Genomic DNA, 17,280 nt, shown 5'->3' with positions numbered 1-17,280 from the left:
TAAATTGCTAAAAATAATAATAATATGTGTAAAAAACATACTTATAATTCTTCATGTTCCTAAATAGTTAAATATGTTTTCTCTAACTCTTGATTAATCTGTAATTCATAATTCACAAATGATTATTTTCTTCAAGTGCGCCTTGGTGTGTTGTCCCCTTTCCAAATGTCTCTCAATAATAAATATTACTCTTATCACTTATCTAAGAGCGGAAATTTAGATGAACTAAAACAACATAATATCAATTCATAGTATTAGAAATGACAAAATATTGTTGTTGTGAAATAGTTAAAGAATCATAAAATAATAAATATATATAACATGTGGGTTAAACAAAAAATCTGTCAAGTGCGAGTAGGAATTGTGATACCGAGGGTTACCGACAAAATACTAGGATGAATGGCAAAAAACTCTTGTCATCTCCAAACTTAGCTTGACTGTCTTCGACGATTCTTATTTAATACATCATCTGTGAGAATTTCAATTGTCTATCTATTATGGTTCAAGAGTACTCGAACGAGCTTGTAGCGGAATCTTAGGAAAAGGATTCCATATTTACTTTTTTGTTACAAAACTTTAATAAAAATATTTGTTTTATTCTAAATAAGTTTAAAATTACGCTTACTTATTATTTAATCCAAATAATGTTTACAAGCATACATTGTATGCTCCAAGGCCGCAAGGACATGGTAACTACTAAAGCTATACACACATTATCATGTTTGTGTTCCTACTTTAATGTAACGCAAACAATCTTTTACACAGTTTATTACCCTATTGTTTCCCTAAAACCACTTACTGAAGGCAGAGGGCGTGGTAAATGTTACCTCTACGTTAGCTAATCTACGATGTGATGAACTCAGTCTCGAGGCGTCCGTCATTCGTTTATCTTCTAGGGTAATTAAAAACAATTTATTTTTAATTGGGAGTATAAATAACAGGAGAGTCTCATTCATAGCATACAGTGTAGTGTGCGTCGTGATTGCGTTTGCTTTTTGTTTTCGCCCGTATCAAGATGATGAACGACGATGGCTATGTGTACGGTGATCAGAATGTGCAAGTACCCGCACATTTGAATTTCGGGAAGTTTATTTTGGATCGACTTCGCCTTAGACGGGATGAAATTGCTTTGGTAAGTTACATTATTTTAGCATCTATTGCTCTCATATGGTAAACAACAGATATTATTACTTGTTTTTTCCTCAAGATAAACTCGTAGTAACATTACTCGTAAATCGCAATTTATCTAATACACACAACTGAACCGTATACCTAATAATATTTTGCACACTCTGGCAATACTAGAAATGACTTCAAAGCTAAAGTCTATCCTATCTACTATTATCTAGAGACACATCTCAATCAAAGCAATTGTATTCAACATCTCTAGGAGCTGGGCGAAACCGGAGAGAAACTAACATACAAGGAATTCACACAATATGCCGTCAATATGTCCACCGCTTTGACAAAGCTGGGAGTGGGGCGGGGCGACATTGTTGCAGTGGGATCCGAAAAACGCAATGAATTCGTCCCGACGGTTCTTGCAATCGTGTTCACTGGAGCGACGTACACTCCCTATGATTTAAAGAGCGGTAGAGGTGAGACAAAATACCTTTCTTGCACCGAGCTCTTTAAACGGCTCATATATTTTATGGAAACTTTAAAATTTTGTAAGATAATATTGACTGAGAAAGAGTTTAGGGTTGTAACATACCATGAATTTGGGATTTTATGTTAACATAAAACTTTTGCTTTTTAGCGGTATTAAAGCACAAGATAAGTATTACGAAGCCAAAATATTTTATATGCTCGAGTTTCTTTTGGAAAACATACAGCGATATATTACTGAGTTTCGACTGCATAGAGAAGTTCATAACTCTGGACGATGGCGTGGAATCAGTAATTTCGATCAGGACATTGGTCACGAATGACGTTGACATAAATAAGTTTGAACCAATGCAAGTTCAGGGACAGGTCGACATCGCATTCATTTTGTATTCCTCGGGCACTACGGGCATGCCAAAAGGCGTGCAACTGACTCATTTAAATTGCATCCTCAATAGTCTGCCTGATGAGTAAGTATTCATTGATTTATGTTCGATAATTAAGTTTAAATATTTCATGTACTTTACAGTTGGTTTTTTAAATACCTTTTTTCCATTTAATTATGAGACTTTGATAGAAAAAAGTTAGTAGATACTATAAAAACTCATCAGTGGTTGTAAAAAGAGAAGTAAAAAAACGACTCATTTTCAATATGTATTAATAATTATCAAAGCTCCGTATGCCATATCTGTGCGTCGACAACACACATCTAATTAGTTTTTTCTTAGTCTAATCGTATTGAGTCTGACTACTATCAAAATGAAATATAAAATCGTCGGAACTATTCGAAATCCAAACGTGATCTACTTGTGATACAACGCCCAATAATTTACCTTCAATGTAAACAATCAGCAACGACATTTCGAAAACACAATTTGATTTACAAAATACACAACACAATTGAAAGCAATAGGTTGTTGCCATTGGATACAAAATGGCAATAAAAATAACGAAATTTCTTAATATTAGAATTCAACTCAAAAATAGACTCAATGTTCTAAATATCACAGATCATTTGAAATTTATGAAAGCTGTAGCGACAAACAATAAAATGCTTCAATGCAACGAATTACTGAAATACATACTCATACGATCAAAATTAATATTATTCCAGCTTCAGCGACGACTCCCTCCAAACGGCATTTGTTTTCGGCGAATGGTACCATAATTATGACACGTTCATGACGTACAAATTCCTGGCTCTAGGAAGGAAAATGGTGTATGTCAATGAGGCGGAACCCCAGACCTTTTTGAAGAGCGTCCAAGACTGTAGAGTAAGTTACTATACACAGTATATGAAATGTTTTCTATTATATATACTATTATGTATTCTATCTACGGCTCATTGCTGTTTTGTTTGGCAAATGTTAACTGGTACATCAAACAGGTTTAAAATTAAACGTTACATTGGTCATATAATATTTACGTTTAAGGGATACAGTTACAAAATAATTTATTGCATTTAGGATAAGTTTAATTTCATCTGCCATAGAAAATTGCATGAAACCTTTAAGCTTGAGAATAAATACCATCATTTGATATCCGTTCTAAATTACCGAGCAAAAATTTTTATTTTTGGCATAAAATCTTTTTTATGCAAAAACTTTGATGTTTTACACTGAACGTAGTCGCCAGCCAACCGTGATCCTACTAAAATCTCGAGGTCGTCGACCTCAGCATCTCAGTCTGGGTATCACTACTTAACTGCCGCGGCACTACCCATTCATTTATTATTGTCGTCACGGAATGTCGTAGTCTGGAAATGACACCACACTTTGCGGTCGTCGTTAAGTAGAAAAATAAGGTTTTTTACAAGTACATAGATTTTTCACTACAAATGTTAACAAAACCTAGAGCCGCGCATGTTACAATATTGACGCGCCTTTTCCGCTTCTTCCGCATTCATGAACCTTTTCATAAATGCGCGCCTGTGAAAACTACGCACTTGACCTTTTTCGTTGGTGTTATGTATCATACAAAGATATGGGGTGTCCACGATACTGCCTCAGTTATGTAATGGACCCACGTAATATCCTCGCTTGGGACTGCCAGTTCATTACGACTATTTTACACGGTCAATTTCATCTGACGTCAGAAAGAACGTGAAAAAAAACAAAAGATATTCAATTTTGGAAAATGAAACAAAAAGTGTACGATACAGTTATGTCTGTATTATATGAAGGGCTACATAGAAATGCACCCTTATTTTGGCGATGGGGAGGCTCAAAGCTCTATTTATTGTTTTCTCCACGGCAACCCTCAAAAGGATCAATACCAGATTTATATTTACAGTACAATATTTTTGCTTTGTATTATATTATTATGTAGATTTCTTTGACCATTCCAACTTTAATTTACTTGTTTGCAGGTAAACATTGCTTTTATCGTACCCTCCTTTGTTTGCTACCTATCAAAGGCGAAGGAAGCAGAAAATTTTGATCTCGATTCACTCAAAATTATATACTCTAGATCATCGCCTCTTCACAACAAGACTATTCAAAAGGTCAAAACTAGGCAAGTATCTATAGTTTGTCATTCTAATGTTTTGGAAAAGTAATATAAAATGTGATGTAATTTTTAATCATTTTTATGCATTTCTATTCAGAAAAGAAAGTTGTCATCACGTTCGAACTATGCGCTCTCTAAAACTCACATTTGGTCTCTTAGGAACTTTTAAATTGTAGTTCCAGGTTACATGCTTGATCAAAACAAGAATTATTGACTAATCGTTACACATAATGTATTGCCGTTTATCAACTTCTTCATTCAATCTCGTCCCTTACGCTTCCACATAAACATAATTGAAATTTTGTGTTGAATTTTTAAGGTTCCCGAAACTTAAGAACATTTTGCAAGGTTACGGCATGACCGAAGCAGGGGAGTTGACTTCTGAAAGCTGGGGAACAAAAGGCTGTAAAGCTGGCAGTGTCGGTATGGCTTCACCGGGAATCACATTAAAGGTAAGCAAAAACAAAAGTTCTTGATGACGAAAAAGAAAATTCTTTAAAAAGATTCCATTTCGATAAATTTAACGTTGATCATATAACTCCTTTTTTCACTTTTAATATTAAGTACCTATTGAGATCGGTGTATTCATGTTTCGTTATATACGTTAGAGTTGTTATATACTTGGCAAAGGGCCCTTCTTCAGACAAAAAGACAGACAAATAGCTCAGACATCTTCTCACAGTTTAGTCAGTTCAGTTGAATTAATTACGAAATAATATTTATAACTATAAATATATCGATTGAACAGAGCACAAAGGTGTATTTAATACAAAAACGTTGTAGTTTGTAGTAAATACGTGAATATGAGTGGATGAGAACTACCTTAACCACAGTTCACCAAATAGTTCTAATAAATTAATAGTTCTAATTAATAATTCCTGAATAATATTAATAAATGCTCATACGTCTTTTGTTTAATTTCCAGTAAATCAATACTTCCCCGTATTTGATAATGACGTCACTTCACCTGATATTCCAATACACATTTCTTTGGCTTGCTTTAAATTTTATTGATATTAAATACTTTCAGGTCGCAGACCCAGAAACCCGTAAAACTCTGGGTCCAAACCAAAGAGGTGAAATTTGTTTGAGGGGTCCTGTCTTTATGAAAGGGTACATCGGTGTTCCTCCCTCAAAATACTTAGACGAACAAGGCTTCTTTAAAACTGGAGACTTGGGTTACTATGACGATGATAAATACTTCTTTATTGTCGAAAGGTTGAAAGAAGTCCTGGTGTACGACGGTTATAAGGTAAGTTGTTCTGTTTAATCAGAATTTAAGACTGTAATTCGATCATCCCAAACCATCAAACTATTTTCGGTTTCACACGAGATAGACTGTATTTCTTGTGATTTCCATATTAAAATTGAGATACTTATATAAGCAGGCAATCTGTCTGTCATCGAGGTAGACACTAAATGGTTAGGAAGAGCGCTAAAAGGTACATTTGAAGCACACCAAACTCACTATTTTAAGAACCAATCCAACCTACTAATTCCGTCATTAGTTTAAAAATAATCGCAGAGTACACATACCCTTTTACCATGAATATCTATTTAAGGAAATAAATAATAGTAACCTTTACCCAATTTTGTTAATTCAATATGGCATAAGGTAATAATGTTTGCCGTGTACACTTTGTTTTTTAATATCGTGACTAAGTTATTATAGGTCACTAAAGATGTTATAAACCTAAGATCTTTTACTCGTAATACACGCGTAAATAGTTTTTTGACAGGTTCTTGATTATATTTGTACACAAATAATGTAGCCAAAATTCCTTATGACTACAAACGAAAGAAAAATCAATAAAAAAATTCCTTTTTTTCATGACAATACTTTGGTGAGTTCGGTTAGTTTTGTTATAAAACGGAACACGCTCTAGCTTAAAATGCAAGATCGTTTCTTTGATAAAAGAAATCGGAATTCAGGAAAAGGAAAAAAGTTCAAGTAGCCTGTGCATAAATGCATAACCACATTAACCTCGTTTATTTGAGTCCTGTACACAAGTGTTGGCCCGCTACAACTACTGGGACAATGATAACTGAGCACATAACACGACACATGTCGACAATGTGTGTGCCGAGCCAAGATATTACGACTTTATCTTTCCTGTCATTCGCATCATGCGGGACGGTAATATAACAGATCATTGTGCTATCTGTATAAATTTACATGAATTATAATTATAATTTTAAAACGAGTTACCTACTAAAGAAATAATTAGGGACTGAAAGATAGCATCTTAGCTAAGTACATGACAAAAGAAGGTTAAATCTAGCTCCAACCAGCATAAGCTTTGAGGTCTTTGTCGTAAGCTCACACCTACAAAACGAAATATTCAAACCAGTTTCATCTCGAGAAATCCTTTCTTGGTGGTTTACGTCATAAAAGAAATAAGCCATTGTATTCTCTCTATCTACGCATTTCTAAATCCGTTGCTTATTACGAAAATATGTAGTACTAGATGTTAGATGTAACCTTATCTTCTCTACTGCGGGTCTTTTGTGGCTCGACTACATTATAAGTTTGTAATCTTTATCTGTAAGTTTATTTGTTTTACGTAGCTGAACAACATTGGGATCTTCATTAATTTTATTTGTAGCTTTACTTTCAGATACGAAGTCATGTCAAACCTCAAAGGTTATGTTACCATTTTCAACCTCATTACTTATTCAATTATTTTTAGGTGGCTCCATTGGAACTTGAGACAATATTACAGTTGCACCCAGGAGTTAGAGAAGCCGGTGTGGTCGGGAAACCAGCCGGTGTGTACGGGGAAGAGCCGACAGCGTTCGTCGTAAAACAACCCGGCGTGGAAGTAACTGAAAAAGAGTTGATTGATTACGTTGCCACAGAGGTATGACTGCGAAACAATTTTACTTAAAAGTAATTCATTTAGACGTTGATGGCAGCAAATATGACGTAGCGGTGTTCCTTTGGGAGATTTAACAGTATTGAGATGAAATACGACGCATTAGATAACTTTTTGTTATGATATCCGCATAGAAAAATAATATTTACTTGGTTTATAGGAACTGACACTGCAAATAGTTTATTTATTGTTTATTCAGAATATTCCATGAGTGATAATTAAGTTTTGACTCTCGCATCTTTCTGCGAGTTGTCACGGAGAACTTTAAGACGAGTCGAGAGACGTTCCTAGTTTTGTTCAAAATTTGTAAATCACATTAGTAGTTCTATTCTTATTTACTTGATGAGATTTATGTTTTGACAGAAGATATGTTCTAGCGAAATGTTATTTGTATTAAGAAATAGTAAAGTTGATACCTAGCAGTAATGAGAATTTGATATTGCTTACGACAAAGCGCTTTCATTTCTACGAAGCACGTCCACCTTTTTTTGTTCGACCATCTTAATGACAGGCCCGAATATAAGTCTAGGGGGCCTACTATCACCTCTTAATAGTAATAATATTCCACAACCAACACAAACACAACGCCATCTGGTGGCATCTAATCAAAGCTTGTATTATGAGTACTAGACAACTAATTAACATATATTTCTAAATACATACATAATATAGAAAAAAATCACCAAGACAGAGAATCTATTATCGCGCTCGTGACACATAAAATTGTCATAAGTGGGAATCGAACACACGACCTCCGTTTTAGCAGTCAAGGCCACTGATCATTAGACGGTTGCTGTTGTGGAAGCAAGACGGCATGCTACGCGATGTATAGCGGCATCTCGCTTTCGCAATAATCACAGTCCTAATATACTTGGTGATAGTGGTAGACCCCCAGTATACTTGTTAAGCCTGCCATATTGACTGTTACGAAAAAAAGCCTTTTTGTTATTATATTTTTCGCAGTATTGGAATGTGATTGTGACGTTGTCTTGTTTTTGTATGCCTTTGTGTTTCAACGTAATGATATTGTTTACTAGGGACAAACTACAAATTGTTATACATAGGTTAATACTTTTCTCACTATTACGGAGTAAATACTTAAAGTAACCTCATTGGAATTATGAAAACCAATTTGAACCTTATTGAATTTGAGTTAAAAAGTTTCATTTTCATTTAAAACGCAGTAAGTATATTATAAGTATGTAGTTCAAAGACTCAAAGTTTTTGATGTTCCAGGTCCCACCGTATATGCAATTAAGGGGAGGTGTAAAGTTTATTCAAGAGTTACCAAGAAACCCTAGAGGGAAGCTCATGCGCCAACGTCTGAGGGAAATGCTGAATTAAATGGTTAAATTTAACCGCTCATGCTCATATAACTATGTATAAACTCAATCAACTTAAAGTGTCGTTTCATTATCTTACGCTTAATTATTTTGTATGCTAATTGTGTCAGCTTACTTCTCGTCCAAGTCTCGACATTTTATAGAATCTCATTTTTTTTAGTGTTGTCTTTTCATACAGTGTGTATTAAAAACCTGTCCGATTAAGGGGTTATAGTGTAGTTTAAAAGTAAAAGTTTCAGTAATTTTCCAAGATTTTTATTAATAACTAATTTTAAATAAGGCCGAACAGATTACCACTAGCACTAAAAACTAATACCTAAAGCATAATAAAAATATTATCTTAGTCTAGGGAGATTTACCAGAACTCACGGTAATATTTGGTGTTAACGCTGTGCTAAAGAAATATATTTTGATGCTATATGAAGACCTAGACTTTTCTTGTTTTTGCACAACTAGCAAGTCACTTATGTGTCCTTGAACGGTCAGACAGGGTATCTTAATACATATTATACATACATATACTCTATATGATACCAAATACAACTTAAAAATATACACATTAAATGTACTCGAAGTTGCCTATGTACTACATTGTTGTGATATTTTCATGTCTTTTTTGTTCTAAACGTAATGTTTTCTTTAATTAAATAGCTGAAAATCATGACAACGTGCACTAATTAATTGAGTGCAGACAAAGCGCAAGCAAGCGACTCCATCAAAGAAAGCACTCTTCTTTTATTGATTATCTTGTTTCTTTCTTTTGAAAGAGATGTCAGTCAGCCTCTTAAGTGATTATTATATCACCACGGTACTGTCAAGTTCATGATTACTTGAAATGTATTAACGTTAAATAACTCACATTTAATCAATGTGATGGCTTTGGCATAATTAAATTCTATTAAAAAAAATATTCAAAACATGTGTTTTTTTGTCAATGATGCTAAATATAACATAAATTATTTATTGAAACTTCGCATACACATATATTTTTGATCTGAAGGTTGCATGTATATGGACTCTAATACCTAACAATATTTTTTTTAATTCTCGACAATGCCAACATACGAATCCGATTGTACCTTTACTAGTGTACATAGAAACAAAAAAAAAAACAATCGAGTAAACGGCTCTCGCCTGAAAGCTTTGTACGACGTAATATAATTCTACTTCGTATTCCTGTCTTATCTGTGGAGACGTCTTTATTAATTCAGTATGATTTGGATTATCATAATTCCTTACCTTTTGCCTAAAATTACTTCGTAATAGGACAAACACTTCGCATAAACAGCTTTTGTTAATTTAAATTTAATTTTGTTTCGAAATAATTATTCTAAACATTTATGGGTATTTTACATAGTTAAATGTATTAATGACGGTTTTAAAGGCTCTGGGGTTTTGTAATTTTATTTATATGAGCTGATTTATTACTATAAACAACCCAGGGCACCACCTAAACGCCTACAAAAATATCACTCATATCGGTCCAGCCGTTTAGAACGAGTTCAGTTACATACACACGTACAGTAGAATTATATGTTTATCTAAAGGAAGATATCAACATTAATGTATACTAATGTATGTATGTAGGTGCCTGTATACAAATCAAAGTTAAGTTTTTTATGACTTAAGTCTAATGTGTTAGTCAGTACGTAATCCACAACGCTATCAAAAAAATTAAAAGTAATCAAAACGCATGAAAAATCTATAATCGTTAGTTGAGGAAATAAAAAGTTACATTATTAAACAGCGTTTATTATTGCCGGCGGCTAACCTCACCTAGGATTTTACGTAAGTATGCTAATAAAAACATTCCCGCGGTGTCATTTGCATTGAATTTTTTTAAATGAAACTCTTTTACCATTTGAATTGACTGGTTTTACCTCAGCGCAATTTAGTTCGCCCTAGCCTCTTACCGAGAATGGTCCCTGCGGCCTGTAATAGGTTTCTTAAAAGAAAATCGAGTTAAACAGGCGTGATTGACTTAATTGTGAAAAGCTTTATTTTCCGAGATTAAAGAATGATTTCAGAGGGTGAACTAAACAGATTATGCTAAATCACCAAATACAAATGATACTGACGTGTTCATTTACAGATAGTTACATAACAGCCTTTGAAATGTAAATATTTAGATAGGATCAAATTTTGATATCCCATCCACAAAGTCTAATTATAAATACTTTTTAGGGTCGAATTAATTCACGTCTTAATATAATTTTCTGTACAGGATCAATGGTACCTGTACATTTAAAAGGTGGATGTATTATACGAATTCAGTGATATTTTTCCGCTTCGCCAAATTTATGCTTGCTGAGCGTAAAATAGACGGGGAACTCTTCATTAATGTTTGCCACTTCGAAAATTGAATCGTTTAATCGCAGCGGGGCGGAGTGAGAGAGAACGCATTGGCTGGGTGAACGTAATTGCGTCAGAGTACCTTTGATACTGAGTGGAAATAGAGCAATTAAGTCCCTCGAGTTGAAGAGTTTACCTTGATTTTTTATTACTCTCCCTTTTGTGTGTACGCGGTTAAGAGTTGGTAAACACGAGGTGACGAACAAAGCAAAAACGTAAACATAATGCCGTAATAATCGTAGGTATATTCTGAGACCGCGCTGGTGAACATTAAAGCCTTATTTAAAATAAATTCTTTTTATTAAATGCTCTTTATGCATGACAAAATTGAACGATAAACAAGACAAAGCCGAGCTTGATAATGCAGCCTCTAGGGTACGTAATTTATTGAAAAGAGGCGTATGTGTACAAAGGATGTACTCACCACCAGCTGAGGCTACACAGCATAGTTTGTATCCTAGGCTGCTATACAATTACTCAGTCCATTACTTTAGAGTCCCGCTCGGGAAATGACTATACTTTATAGGTAGGTACCTATAACGTTAATAACCTTCAGGCTAAATAAGACATTAAATGAAAACTGTATTTTTAGTTTTCCAATCGATAAAACACAGGAAGTAATATAACAAAATATATTTAATTTAGAAATTAATTAGTTGAAACAGGTCGAAATTTATCGGTTTATTTTGCAATTCAATGAAATGAATAAATTAAACTCTTGACATAAAATACCAATTTAAGGCAATATAACTGTTTTATTTGCACCATAGAATATAGTGTGGTGAATGGACACATTACGAGGTATTTTAACATATTACTTTAACATTAAACTTACATATTTATGAAACAGAGAGTAGACAACAAACTGAATTTCAAATCAATTAATAAAAATTAAATTAATCTGTTAAGTGACAAAAAGGACAATCATCCGGATTGCAAATAAATAATCCGGTCGAATCGTATAGACCAGTCATATCTGAACATTTACCAAGAGACATTTACATATATAGGAATGTCGCCGCTGTGAGAAAGAGACACGGTTATGACGTCTATAAGGCTATCTCGCTGTTACAACCGTAACAGTCCTATTTCAAGAGCTCATGGTAAAGGCACAGAGCTTTTATTTGTTGTATAAAATAATCAATACAATTGTGTTAACAAATTGAATGTGCCAGCATGCAACCATATTACCTGGTTACAGTGAAATCAAAGTTTTATTTACATTCCGTAATTAAACTGACGTAAAACTATTTGATACGGATTAAGTTGCGATATTAATGAGCCTTGTGAAGGAATCCGCGATTTTAATTAAATAATTGTAATTAATTGCCATACAATCAGTTTAAAATGAGTTTGGTAGGAAAGTAGACGCACACCTGTCTAGAACAAAAATTATTTGTAGGTAAATGTATCTCTCGCTAATAGAAATTTGAAATGTGTGCATGTGTGCATGTGTGTATGTTCGTTACTGCTTCATATCTACAAATAAAATGAAGGTACTACGTACGTAATTACTTACGCATTTTTTGGATCTAAAAGTAAAACTAATTTCATAAAATGTCAATTATTACTTACATCAAAAATAAATACAGTGATAGCGTTGGCGTAAAATTTTTGGTATAATAATTATGATTAAAGTATTTCTGCTGCTGCTATACTTGACAACAAATATTGTCTCAATAATTTTATTATTGGGTAACTTATAAATTTGAGGGCACCTACAATTTTTTTTCCTCAACAAAATACAACCGATTCTGTTTAGCTTCTTTCGCTTATTTATAGGGATTCCGCACTTGGCCGATTTTTGTTTTAGAATATATAGAATACAAATACTACAAGGAATAATGAAGTTATGATGTCAAAAACAAAAGCCTTATTGACAGCTGTTTATTATTCTAAAGTGCTTAGTATAATATAAAATGAATCTGCTATGTAAAACGAAAATAGTTTCAGCGCGGCTTTTAAAGGATTAACCTATAATGACGGGTATATTAATAGTAAGAGTAAAAATTATTAGAACGTTTTTTACGTAAACAATAAATAATGATTCTGTCCTACAAATTTTGGAACTTACTGATGCATATTAAAAAATAATATGCCTCCCCAATCGCATGCCAACGAAATCTATCGAATTAAATCTTTAAGAACAATCAAACACATAATGAGCAAACAATTCTAAAGAAATCACAGCAAAATGCAGATTTAACTAATCATGGTAAGTAATTGAAGTAATACCTCTAACTGAACACTTAACATTAATAGCCCTGAAACTATCTGGTCCAGTGAAGTCATCTCCCAATAAACATTACACAGTACGTAGGCAGCCGTTCGTGTAACATTTAATTAACTAAGTAGGCTCTAAACGTGGCCGGGCGGTCATCATAGTCCGATCTAACCGTTGAATAAGTAAACGTAATAAAATAAATCCACTAAGCCGCCATAACGCCCGGGATTTAACATGGCTTACTGACGCTTTCAAAGCCGTGAAAGGCCTCACCCCATATGCCTGCGATCACCCTCCGTAAAGCATCAAAACTTCTGACGTCGCCGTCGCCCTACTTGTAAAATACTAATTTATTTCTTTTGTATTTCTTCTTAACTGCGTCTAGGGTGGTTCGCGTCCCAGACATATTAGATTCCGTCGAGCTCTGCCATTCTAGATATTTTATTGCATACAACATATTGATTTCATTTCTTATTTTATTGCTACATGTGTGTACTTTTTTCAACTAAAATGTTTGAGATTTGGTAAATACTAACCTTTTTGACTCTTATAGCTCCTAACATATGTTTGGCTCTATTTTAATGATCAAAACATTTCTAAATATTAATATTTTATTCATATGAATCACTGATTGAACTGTTCAGGGCTCATATGAATATCAATACGTTCACCCCTACGACGTAAATACATCACTGGTTCACCGCAAAATGTGATTGCACCACTTTTGAACTTCGTCGCCTTTAGCGAATCGATAGTTATTCGTATAATCGCACCAATCGATATTATGAATATTATCGATTATTACTTTGCGATTACGATCACAACGAATGAGTTTATATAAGAACCAAGTGTCATCTGTTACTGTCATTAAACACAATACACTAAAAGCTTAACTGTCTTTAAGTAAACTTTGGACATTAAACATCAATCAACGGATTGACATGTAACTTTTTGTTCTGACCTTCACTTATGACGACCTTGAATTTCGCCCTTGAACTAAAAGTAAAAGAAAGCTTTTACCTCGACAAGTGGAATCAATTGTCTATCTCGGTTCACGAGATACAGCCAGGAGTCAGACGGACGGACAGACAGCGGAGCCTCATTCAAAGTTTGTCTCTTTACCCTTTAGATAGGGAAACGTTTTCTTTATTTGCCAACAACCATTTCCTAAAGTAACAAAAAAAATACGAAAATTTAAGGAATGAAGTCAAACTTGGGAAAAGGTAACTCAACCGAGAACCTCGAAAATATTTTTATTTTCAAAGTCTTCACTGTTGCTAGTTGCTTCATAACTTTTCATTTGTTTTTCAACTTTTCGCACAAACATTAGGTAATGCTATAACTTTGAGGAAAAGGGTATCAGTCAGAAATGGATATAATTAAAATGTTTTTTACCTCCTTGGCAACCCGATTTTTACCTAGCTTTGTAATGATGATAGTCATATTAATAAGAGGTTTTTTTTATCAAAGGAATTAGGAAAATATAATAATTCGAACATAGTATGAATAATTCCAAAATATACTTTACACGCGTTAATCATAAAACTAGGAATAGAGGTAATAAACGAGATTACTTTTGTCAAATTTAATTATCATGTAGGTATCTACTAGCATTTCGATGCAACTGGCCATCGCTACCAAACCGAACATACTCGTACATAGTAAAAGTTTAAGCTGCTGAAAATTGCTGCAAAAACTGTATGTGAAAAAGTCAATACATATTTTTTCTTTTCGTTTTCAACGATACAGTGATTGAAAAACGGTCTCAAAAGCAATAAAACAACGTCGGGAATGAATAAAAAATCCGTACAAAGCTTACACTGTAATATTTTTGCTTGAAATATTCCATTGCCTGTTTAGGCAAATATTATAAGATCTATGTTTCCTCGCCTTAAGAATACGGCGCTGGCCTAGCGGATACCTATTAATATTAATGAGTGAGGAAATAGGGTAACGTATAGTTGTTATGCCTCCGTCTCTGGGTGCACAGGGAGCCCTCACGATATAAACTAATGAGCCGTGAACCACGCGCGCTGCACATTAGTAATTTCCCATAAAACTACACCACATCGCTACACCACCCCGTTTCGGCTGCAACTGCAGTCAAATTTACAAAATATTGAATATTTCGCCCGGAATGCGACAGAATTCCTTTGTCATACCCAAAAATGTAGAAGGAAATCGTGGTGATAGTAAAGTTTACGGACGATTTATGTCCAGTTGCTGGCGCAGTGTTGCAGTCTTCTTTGTTAAATCTTTTTGTGCCCGAGAAGGATATTTTCAGGAACATTTTTAAGTTTTTGTTCGTGGAAAAGTTTTTAAATCGACTTCAGCAAAGCAACGAGGAACGGTAATTTATTCATAGCTAATTAGCTATATGTGCCTTTACTGTGGATCTATAATTTGTGATTGCATTGATTAGTCTATAGATATACATTGTTTTTTTTTTCATCTAAAATATACATAAGAAATTACCTAATTATGATGCTTACTTTTGTTGTCATAAAGTTTTCCCAACGTAAATACGTACAAGCTATTTGACCTGTACCGTAGTACATGATTTTCAATTTCCAAATTCAATTCCAAAATTTTGGGCACATTTCATTTCACACATTCGAAATTAGGTACAACAGTGAGTTGTTTAACCAGTTTAACCCTTATATTCCTTCGTAGACCCTAAATTCGTCGTTATAATTATAGAAAAATCAACAGACCACATGTTTGTATACATATAATTCTAAGTCCAAATATAATAACAATATGAAGTTCACAGATCATTGACCAGCGATGATCGATTAACACTTAAGAAAGTTAAAGAGTGGATAAAGTTTGTCCGCCTAGTTTTAGAAGCGTTAAGTAAAACTCGTAAGGCGCGGAAAGACTCTCGACCGGGATAAGTCATCCATCAAATAGTTCGCGTCTTGTTAAAATAACAAGGTCTTATTAAACCTCACTCGAAGTTCAACAACAACGAAGAAAAAATACACCAACTTTTTGACTGTGACTTTAGCATCCTACGTCATAATTTTATGGATCGTTTATCCCAGCGTTTGAACGGCATTTTCGATTCCAAAATTCGATTTTGATGGAAAATTGTAAGCTTTTCTTTATGGTAGCTTATGAAAGAGGTTTGATTAAATTATATCAAAGATTCAAATAAAAAGTTACCATTTTAAATGTAATTTGAAAACATTATGTGAAGTTAATCTACGGCTATACCAACATTAAAAAAATTGTAGATACCTAATTAAAAAAATGACCTGACATATAACACAAGTCCCACTTCTTAAGTCAAGTTTAATAAACATATCGTGTCTACAATAAAATACTTCGCAACACGTCATGCAACATGCAACATAACAAACATACGTAGTACATACCTCTGTAACCTCTACACCTCATTATACTCGTAGCACGGTTGCCTGGTAATAACTTATGCACCAGTATGCTGCCGAATGATGAAAAATTTAACTTCGGCTTTATCAAAATTTGTTCTAACTGTACCTGAGCGCTGTATGGGATTATTAGAGAAGGATGATTTAAAAGGTCTTTTCGTTAAGAACGAAAGTAGCTTAGCATTAGTCCCATAAAATATAATTTTGAGTGTCTTTGATTATCAACACGCTCGCTAACGTAGTTAGGTTCTTTAAACCTATTTAAACTATATATAGTTTACAATCGGTCAATTTTCAAAAATCTCCAAGGGGACTAAAATATAAACACAGTTGAAATATATTCATATCATTATAAGCTAAGCGAAGAATTTTTCCTACATACATCCATAAATACGATAAAAAGGCTTGAAACCAGAAAACGAAACATATTACGTTGGAATTGAAGAATAGGCGCAACGTGAACAAATCGGGTTCCCAACAGCAGCCACAAATTGACGCCCGACAAAGTGTCTCAGTTTACTCCGCGCTTTTGTTTTATTTTTTTAACCCTTGCTATGTTTACCGGTGCGCTTGAATAAATGACTGTGGTGTCTAGAGTAGTCGCTTGTTAATAATTCAATGCGTATTCTCGATAAAAATGTTTTAATTTAATATAGAACTAGAAGGTGATGGGAAAATATTAATTTGATGCTAAATAACTTTATATCTTTACCAATTTCTGATATGAAATGGCAGGATAAGTGAGATTGTTTTTCAGTATTCGGGAATTCGTTAACAGAAGTCGCGTCTTTAACATTCATATAGTAAGTGATATTTTAGTCATAACATGCCTTAAGTAGAATACTTTAAGGTCGCAACTCTTTTGAAAGTATACTACACATAATACACCTACAAGTCTTTCATTACTTATCCCTTTTTGTCAATAGAACAATACAATAAGAGAAATCCTAAATCTCACACGAAATCCGTTGAACGTA

General features: G+C 33.8%; 1 protein-coding gene across 1 annotated transcript; it reads left to right on the top strand.

Moving 5' to 3' along the window:
• Positions 1-783: 783 nt before the first annotated feature.
• On the top strand, positions 784-8,391 carry LOC113496416 (4-coumarate--CoA ligase 1-like). The gene is made up of 9 exons (XM_026875611.1): positions 784-1,132; positions 1,391-1,598; positions 1,760-2,075; positions 2,720-2,879; positions 3,974-4,119; positions 4,433-4,565; positions 5,144-5,365; positions 6,804-6,974; positions 8,226-8,391. The coding sequence occupies exons 1-9, from the start codon at positions 1,016-1,018 to the stop codon at positions 8,331-8,333; spliced, it is 1,581 nt and encodes a 526-aa protein (XP_026731412.1). The 5' UTR covers positions 784-1,015; the 3' UTR covers positions 8,334-8,391.
• Positions 8,392-17,280: the final 8,889 nt, after the last annotated feature.

The sequence above is a fragment of the Trichoplusia ni genome, chromosome 8, assembly GCF_003590095.1.
Source record: "Trichoplusia ni isolate ovarian cell line Hi5 chromosome 8, tn1, whole genome shotgun sequence".
In the NCBI taxonomy this organism is placed as follows: Eukaryota; Metazoa; Arthropoda; class Insecta; order Lepidoptera; family Noctuidae; genus Trichoplusia; species Trichoplusia ni.
This window is presented reverse-complemented; position numbering and strand designations above follow the sequence as displayed.

Bases quoted from the DNA above. Each gene is read 5' to 3' on its own strand.
- LOC113496416 (XM_026875611.1), top strand. From the start codon at position 1,016: ATGATGAACGACGATGGCTATGTGTACGGTGATCAGAATGTGCAAGTA. The intron at 1,133-1,390 runs GTAAGTTACATT...CAACATCTCTAG, and splicing joins GACGGGATGAAATTGCTTTG to GAGCTGGGCGAAACCGGAGA. The intron at 4,566-5,143 runs GTAAGCAAAAAC...AAATACTTTCAG, and splicing joins CACCGGGAATCACATTAAAG to GTCGCAGACCCAGAAACCCG.